The sequence below is a fragment of the Streptopelia decaocto genome, assembly GCF_964273445.1.
Source record: "Streptopelia decaocto genome assembly, contig: HAP1_SCAFFOLD_1740, whole genome shotgun sequence".
NCBI lineage: Eukaryota > Metazoa > Chordata > Aves > Columbiformes > Columbidae > Streptopelia > Streptopelia decaocto.
Genome location: NW_028115988.1, coordinates 1 through 7,955, shown reverse-complemented (window position 1 = coordinate 7,955; position 7,955 = coordinate 1). Strand labels below are relative to the sequence as shown.

The following is a 7,955-nucleotide window of genomic DNA, read 5'->3' as shown; positions in this document are numbered from 1 at the left end:
TTCCCTAAGGGTTGTTCTGTGTTTTTTCTATAGCCAGGACAGATAAATAAACCAATAAAACGCTCTTAATGTCTTTAAACCCTCAGGACCGTGTCACCAATAACCCCAACAGGCGCAGCGGGAGGCGGAACCGGCCGATTCCCGTCACCAAACAGTTAATTCCCCCATAAAACGTGGTGTTTATATTAAATCAACACTTCCACAAATACATTTCTCATTCCTGGGCGAAAAACAACACAAAGATTTGGGATAACACCAGAAAAGGAGGAGAAACACACACACACTCCTGATGAGTCGGTTGCTGCTCGTCTCGCTTTGGGTCTAATTCCTGTGTTTTCAGTCCGGAGCGGAGGCTCTTCAGGGATTTAACGCTTATCAAAAGGGTATTTTTACAGGCACAATCGCTTACGAGGAAGGGAATTGTATTTAATACGCGTCGCTGCTACAAATCCGCCTCTTGCTCTGGGGAAAAACGACCCAAAACTGCCGTGTTTTGCCCGATTTGCGCGGGGCCGGAGCTGCCGGCAGCGCCCGGGCAGCCCAGCGCAGGGTCCTCGCCATCCCAGTTCCAAACTGGTGGAGGAGGATCCAGCGGCGATTGGCGGGGGTGGGCAGGGCTCATTAAGCAGCGTTAATTAGCGAGAGGCCGGGCCGGGCGGGTTGTGTTGACACCCCCGGATTGGCTGGATTTGAACCGGGAACGCTGGGTTGTACCTGGTGTGCGCGGGGGGGGGTTATTTGGGTGCGTCGCTCGCTGGTCGAGGGCTCCGCGCTGCTTTACGGGAGGAATAAACCACAATGAACCCCCCCATCCGGAAAAGAAACAACGCAACGCACCCCCCCGCTTATTTCCCTCGTTCCCCGCCCTGCGGCGACGCCTGAAATTAATTAAACAATCAAAATCCGCTCGTTAAATTACCCCTTACGGTGGTTTTTTGACTCGTTTCTGCCCTCAAAACGGGGGCGATTGCCAAGCGGGGAGCGTTACAAACACCATCATAAGGATTATAATCAGGATTATTATAATATACCCCCTTCTGCAAAGTGGGGTAACCCCTAAAGTTGGTGAAGCACCCCCCCCGAAGTAAAAGCGCATTAATAAAGCGCATTAATTAATTATCACCATTCCCACGCGGCCGCAAACATTCGCCCTGGGGGGGAATTTTAGCAAACAAAAGCCCCAAACGCCGCTATTTTGGGGTTCGCATCAAAACACGCATCAAAACTGAGCGAATTACATGGATTTTTTTAGGTAAAAACACACAAATACTTCAAGGTTTGTTCCCCCCCCCACAAGCGGTTCCTGTTTTAGCCGCTGAGACACCTTTACCACTTAAAAACCTCATTTCCATTTTACCTTTTTTGCCTTATTAACGTATCAGTCCCGCTAGAGGCGCGTTGGGCTGTTCCAGGCGCTTCGCTAAAAGTGCAGCGAGTCATTTTTTGGGCTTTTCTCACAGAGTTTTGCCCCAAAATGTACCTTCCCCCCCCCCCCCCATTTCCCACCGCAGCCCCTGTTCTACAGCCACTCACCTGCTGGCCCTTCAGGCCTCGTTTCCTTCCCCCCCAGCCCCCCCAAAACACCCATTGCCCCACAAAAACTCACTATTCACCTCATGCCCAGCCCCCAAATTCCCCTCCCACTGACCCCCAATGCCCCCCCCAGCGACCCCCAATGCCCCCCCACACCGACCCCCCAATTCACCCCCCCGCACCCTGACCCCCAACCCCCCCCCCCACGCCGACCCCCCAATTCCCCCCCAAATCCCCCCCCACACCGACCCCCCCCACACCAACCCCCAATGCCCCCCCGACCCCCAATTCTGCCCCCCACCCTGACCCCCAATGCCCCCCCAGTGACCCCCAGTTCCCCCCCCCACCCTGACCCCCAACGCCCCTCCAAATCCCCCCACACACCAACCCCCAATGCCCCCCGACCCTCAATTCCACCCCCCACCCTGACCCCCAATGCCCCCCCAGCGACCCCCAATGTCCCCCCCGCACCCTGACCCCCAATGCCCCCCTCAGTTCCCCCCCACACCGACCCCCAATGCCCCCCCACACCCTGTTCCCCAATGCCCTCCCCAGTCCCCCCCCACCGACCCCCAGTTTCCCCCCACACCGACCCCCAATGCCCCCCCACCGACCCCCAATGCCCCCCACACCGACCCCCAATGCCCCCCCCAGCGACCCCCAATGCCCCCTCACACCGACCCCCCATTCCCCCCTCACACCGCCCCCAATTCCCCTCACAACCTCCAACGAAACTGCGCCGCCTCCTCCTTCCCGCCTTTTCCCTCCACACTACCCAGTCACGTGACGCCGGCGAGGGGGCGTGGCCGGCGGCGAGGGGGCGTGGCCGCGGCGCCACGCGGCCGAGGCGGGCGGGAAGGGCCGGGGCGGGAGACGACGGGTGAGGAGTTCGCGTCCCCTCCTGTCCCCTCATGTCCCTTCGTGTCCCCCGTGTCCCCTCAGCACCCCCGCTGGACCCCCCCGTCCTTCCCCTCCAGGAGAGACCCCGGGCCTGGGGCGGATCCGCCATCAATCCTCCCCACAGACTTTTTCCCTCTTTCCCTCCTTTTTCCCTCTTCCCCCCCTTTTTCCTCTTTATCCCTCTTTCCCCCCCTTTCCCTCTTTCCCCTCTTTTCCCCTTTATCCCTCTTTCCCTCCTTTCCCCTCTTTCCCCCCTTTTTCCCTCTTTCCCCCTTTATCCCTCTTTTCCCTCTTTCCCCCTCTTTCCCACCTTTTTCCCTTTTTCCCCTTTTTTGCCTCTTTTCCCTCTTTCCCCCCTTTTTTCCTCTTTCCCCCCTTTTTTCCTCTTTCCCCCCTTTTTTCCTCTTTCCCCCCTTTTTTCCTCTTTCCCCCCTTTATCCCTCTTTCCCCCTTTTCCCTCTTTTCCTTTTCTCTCTTCCCCCCTTTCTCCCTCTTCCTCCTCTTTTTCCCTCTTTTTCCTCTTCCCCCCGCTTTTCCCTCTTTCCCCCCTTTTCCCTTTTTCCCCTTTTTTCCTCTTTCCCCCCTTTTCCCTTTTTCCCCTTTTTTCCTCTTTCCCCCCTTTATCCCTCTTTCCCCCCTGGAGCCCAACCTGGAGCCCGACCTGAACCTGGAGCCCAACCTGGAGCCCACCTGAGCCTGGAGCCCGACCTGAGCGTTGAGCCCATCCTGGAGCCCAACCTGAACCTGGAGCCCAACCTGGAGCCCAACCTGAGCCTGGAGCCCGACCTGGAGCCCAGCCTGAGCCTGGAGCCCACCTGAGCCTGGAGCCCGACCTGAGCCTGGAGCCCGACCTGGAGCCCGACCTGAGCCTGGAGCCCAACCTGGAGTCCAACCTGAGCCTGGAGCCCAACCTGGAGCCCACCTGAGCCTGGAGCCCACCTGAGCCTGGAGCCCGACCTGGAGCCCACCTGAGCCTGGAGCCCGACCTGGAGCCCGACCTGAACCTGGAGCCCAACCTGGAGCCCACCTGAGCCTGGAGCCCGACCTGAGCCTGGAGCCCGACCTGAGCGGGTGCGTGTTGACGCACCGGAAAATGAAGCCTTTGGTGTGCCCGGAACGAGCCTCTGGGAAGAGTTACCGCAACCAGCGCTCGCTGCGCCGGCACCTGGAGCAGTAGTGATTAATGACGGTCAGTATTGATTAATGACGATCGGTATTTATTAGGAACGATCAGCATTTATTAATGACGATCGGTATTTATTAATGACGATCGGTATTTATTAATGACGATCGGTATTTATTAATGACGATCGGTATTTATTAATGATCGAGCTGGCCTCAAAATGCTTGAAAATTGAGGAGAAACCAGCCGAAATGGAGACTGCGGTGATGGAGCTGCAGGCCGGGAGCGAGCTGGCCCCAAAATGCTTCGAAATTGAGGAGAAAGCTGCTGAAATGGCGATTCCAGAGCCGGAGCCGCAGGCCGGGAACGAGACGCACCTGAAGCACCTGAAGATGGAGGAGAAACCAGCTGAAATGGCGATTGCGGTGCTGGAGCCGCAGGCTGGGACCGAGCCGGCCCCAAAATGCTTGGAAATCGTGGAGCGACCTGCTGAAATGGTGATTGCGGCGCTGGAGCCGCGGGCCGTGAACAAGCCGCCCCTGAAGCGCCCGAAGATTGAGGAGAAACCAGCTGAAATGGTGATTGCAGCGCTGGAGCCGCAGGCCGGGACCGAGCTGCCTCTGAAGCGCTTGAAGATGGAGGAGAAACCAGCCAAAGCGGCGATTGCGGCGCCGGAGCAGCGCCCAGGGTAGGTTTGCGCCCTTAGGAAACCCCCCGCGCCGAAACCACCGCCGGCTTTTCCACCGGATGGGGCTGTTGTCGCTGCCCATTGCGATACCAGGGCTGTCGGTGCCACCGTCACGATATCGGAGCTGTTGTCGCTGCCCATCGCGATTCCGGGGCTCTTGGTTCTGCCCATCATGATACCGGGCCTGTTGTGATACCGGGGTCATTGTTGCTGCCCGTCACGATACCGGTGCTGTTGGTGCCGCCTGTCGCGATACTGGGACCGTCAGTGCTGCCCATGATACCGGGGCTGTCGGTGCCACCTGTTGCGATACCGGGACCGTCATTGCTACCCATCACGATACCGGGGCTGTCGGTGCTGCCGTCGCGATACCGAGTCCGTCGTCACTGCCCATCGTGATACCGGGTCCGTCGTCGCTGCCCATTGTGATACCGGAGCCGTCGGTGCTGCCGTTGCAATAGCGGGACCATCATTGCTACCCATCACGATACCGGGGCTGTCGGTGCTGCCGTCGCGATACCGGGTCCGTCGTCACTGCCCATCGTGATACCGGGTCCGTCGTCACTGCCCATCGCGATACCAGTGCTGTCGGTGCCACCTGTTGCGATACCGGGACCATCATTGCTGCCCATCATGATACTGGGGCCGTCGTCGCTGCCCATCACGATACCGGGGCTGTCGGTGCTGCCGTCGCGATACTGGGGCTGTCGGTGCTGCCGTCGCGATACCAGGACCATCATTGCTACCCATCGTGATACCGGGGCCGTCGTCGCTGCCCATCGTGATACCGGGGCTGTCGGTGCTGCCGGCGCGATACTGGGACCATCATTGCTACCCATCGTGATTCTGGGGCTGTCGGTGCTGCCATCACGATACCGGGGCTGTCGGTGCTGCCCATCATGATACCGGGACCATCATTGCTACCCATCACGATACCGGGGCCGTCGTCACTGCCCATCACGATACCGGAGCTGCCGTCGCTGCCCATCGTGATACCGGGGCTGTCGGTGCCACCCTCGTGATACCGGGGCCGTCGCTGCCCATCGTGATACTGGGGCCGTCGGTGCTGCCCATCGTGATACCGGAGCCGTCGGTGCTGCCCATCGCGATACCGGAGCCGTCGGTGCTGCCCATCGCGATACCGGAGCCGTCGGTGCTGCCCATCGCGATACCGGAGCCGTCGTCGCTGCCCATCGCGATACCGGGGCTGCCGTCGGTGCTGCCCATCGTGATACCGGAGCCAACTGGGGGGAAACCCCAGCGAACCGTCCCCTGTGGAGAGAAACGGACCCAACAGCCTCAGATCCCCCTGGATGCCTCAGGCCCCTCCGTCCTCCCCGGGCCCGCCTCCCCCATTCTTCCCCCGTTTTGGGGGGAAGTAACGCGAAAACGGGGCACGTACCTCGTTAATGAGCCCGCAGCTCGTTAATGAACCCGCAGTTCGTTAATGAGCCCGCAGTTCGTTAATGAGCCCGGGACAACCCCGGCAGACCCGCCGCTCGCCTCACGGCTCCCGCCGCTTCCTTGTGCCGCCGGCTCCAGTCCCCACCTCGGTCCGCCTCGCCCTCGCATTGGCTGGCGCTCTGCGCACACCCCGCCTCTCCGTTCCGATTGGCCGAGCGAGCCGCCTATCACAGGACGGGGCGGGGGGGGTGTGCGTAGGCGTTTACCTGAGGGCGGGAAGCGGCGTGTGTCAATCAGAGAGTCACGTGAGACAGGCGGCGGGGCGGTGTCTCTGCCTGTGTCACGTGAGCAGGGCGCGGGGTGAGGAAGGCGGAAGTGAAGGCGGAAGTGAAGGCCGCAGTGAAGGCCGCGACCGCCATGGACCCGGCCGGGAAGGAGAAGGAGGCGCTGCAGCTCATGGCCGAGGCCGACAAGAAGGTCCGCGGCTCCCAGTCCTTCTTCGCCGGCCTCTTCGGGTGAGGGCGGCCCGGCCCGACCGGCCTCGGGCTCCTCCGGGCGGCCCCGCGGCGGCGGGGGGGGGGGCGAGGCCTGGGGAGCTGCTGAGGGAGCGGGGCCGGGGGGGGGGGTGGAAAATGGGGATCGGGGGGAGTTTGGGGCGAAAACTGAGGAGTTTGGGGCGAAAATTGAGGAGTTTGGGGCGAAAATTGAGGAGTTTGGGGCGAAAATTGAGGAGTTTGGGGTGAAACTTGGGGAGTTTGGGGTGAAAAGTGAGGAGTTTGGGGTGAAAAGTGGGGAGTTTGGGGTGAAAAGTGGGGAGTTTGGGTGAAAATTTGTCTCTGGGGGGTTGTTTGGGCCCCACGAGGGTATTTTGGGGTTCAGGAGGCTGTTCAGGGGCCTTTAGGGTGGTTTTGGGTGCCAGGCTGATATTTTTGGTGCCAAGAATGATATTTTTGGGGTCTTGTGAGGACGTTTTATGGCCCAGGAAAGTGTTTTGGGGGCTTGGGAGGGTATTTGGGTGCCCAGGATGATATTTTGGGTGCCCAAAACAATCTTTTGGGTGCCCAGGATGATATTTTTGGGGTCTTGTGGGGATATTTGATGGTCCAAGATGATATTTTTGGGGTCTTTTGGGGATGTTTTGTGGTCTGAGATGATATTTTGGGGGCCCGGGATGATATTTTTGGGGTCTTTTGAGGATATTTTGGGTGCCAAGGATGATATTTTGGGTACCCAGGTTGATATTTTGGGTGTCAAGCACAGTATTTTTGGGGTCTTTTGGGGGTCTATTTAAGGTCTCTTTGGGGTCTATTTTAAGGTCCAAGATGATATTTTGGGTGCACAGGATGATATTTTTGGGGTCTTGTGGGGATATTTTATGGTCCAGGAGGGTAATTTGGGTGCCATGGGGGGTATTTTGGGTGCCCAGGAGGGTATTTGGGTGCCCAGGATGACATTTGGGTGCTAAGGATGATATTTTGGGTGCCCAGGTGGGTATTTTGTGTTCCCAGGAGGTCGTTTTCAGGTCTAGGAGGATGATTTTTGGGTGCCCAGGGTGATATTTTGGGTTCCATGGGGAGTATTTTGGGTGCCCAGGGTGACATTTGGGTGCCCAGGGTGACATTTGGGTGCCCAGGGTGATATTTTGGGTGCCCAGGAGGGTATTTGGGTGCCCAGGGTGACATTTGGGTGCCATGGGGGTATTTTGGGTGCCCAGGTGGGTATTTAGTGTTCCCAGGAGGTGGTTTTTCAGGTCTAGGAGGATGATTTTTGGGTGCCATGGGGGGTATTTTGAGTGCCCGGGAGGGTATTTGGGTGCCCAAGGTGATATTTTGGGTGCCATGGGGGTATTTTGGGTGCCCAGGGTGCTATTTTGGTGCTGTTTTGGTGCTGTCCCCAGGGGCTCGTCGCGGCTCGAGGACGCCTGCGACACCTACGCCCGCGCTGCCAACATGTTCAAAATGGCCAAGAACTGGAGCGGTGGGTGCAGCACCCCCTTACCGGCCCCCCCGGCCCGTGACCCCCCCTTACTGCCCCTCCCCACCCTGTGACCCCCCCTTACCATCCCCCACCCCCACCTGTGATCCCACCCCACCACCCCCCACCCGTGACATCCCCTTAGCGTACCCCCCGAGGCTCCCCCCTCACCGCCCCCACCTGTGACCCCCCCTTGCCGCCGCCACCCCCCACCATGACCCCCCCCACCATCCCTCACCCCTGCCCCGTGACACCCCCTTTACCATCCCCTCCGTGGCCCCCCCTTACCGCCCCCCACCCTCACCCGTGGCCCCCCCCTTACCGCCCCCCACC

The 7,955-nt window shown here is 59.7% G+C and overlaps 1 protein-coding gene across 1 annotated transcript; it reads left to right on the top strand.

Moving 5' to 3' along the window:
- Window positions 1-5,980: 5,980 nt before the first annotated feature.
- On the top strand, window positions 5,981-7,711 carry LOC309452469 (alpha-soluble NSF attachment protein-like). The gene is made up of 2 exons (XM_082077091.1): window positions 5,981-6,163; window positions 7,546-7,711. The coding sequence occupies exons 1-2, from the start codon at window positions 6,066-6,068 to the stop codon at window positions 7,694-7,696; spliced, it is 249 nt and encodes an 82-aa protein (XP_081933217.1). The 5' UTR covers window positions 5,981-6,065; the 3' UTR covers window positions 7,697-7,711.
- The last annotated feature ends 244 nt before the right edge of the window (window positions 7,712-7,955 follow it).

What these genes read in the sequence shown, in the direction of transcription:
- LOC309452469 (XM_082077091.1), top strand. Translation starts at nt 6,066, where the DNA reads ATGGACCCGGCCGGGAAGGAGAAGGAGGCGCTGCAGCTCATGGCCGAG. An exon ending in TTCTTCGCCGGCCTCTTCGG is followed by an intron (nt 6,164 to 7,545) that starts GTGAGGGCGGCC and finishes TGCTGTCCCCAG; the next exon opens with GGGCTCGTCGCGGCTCGAGG.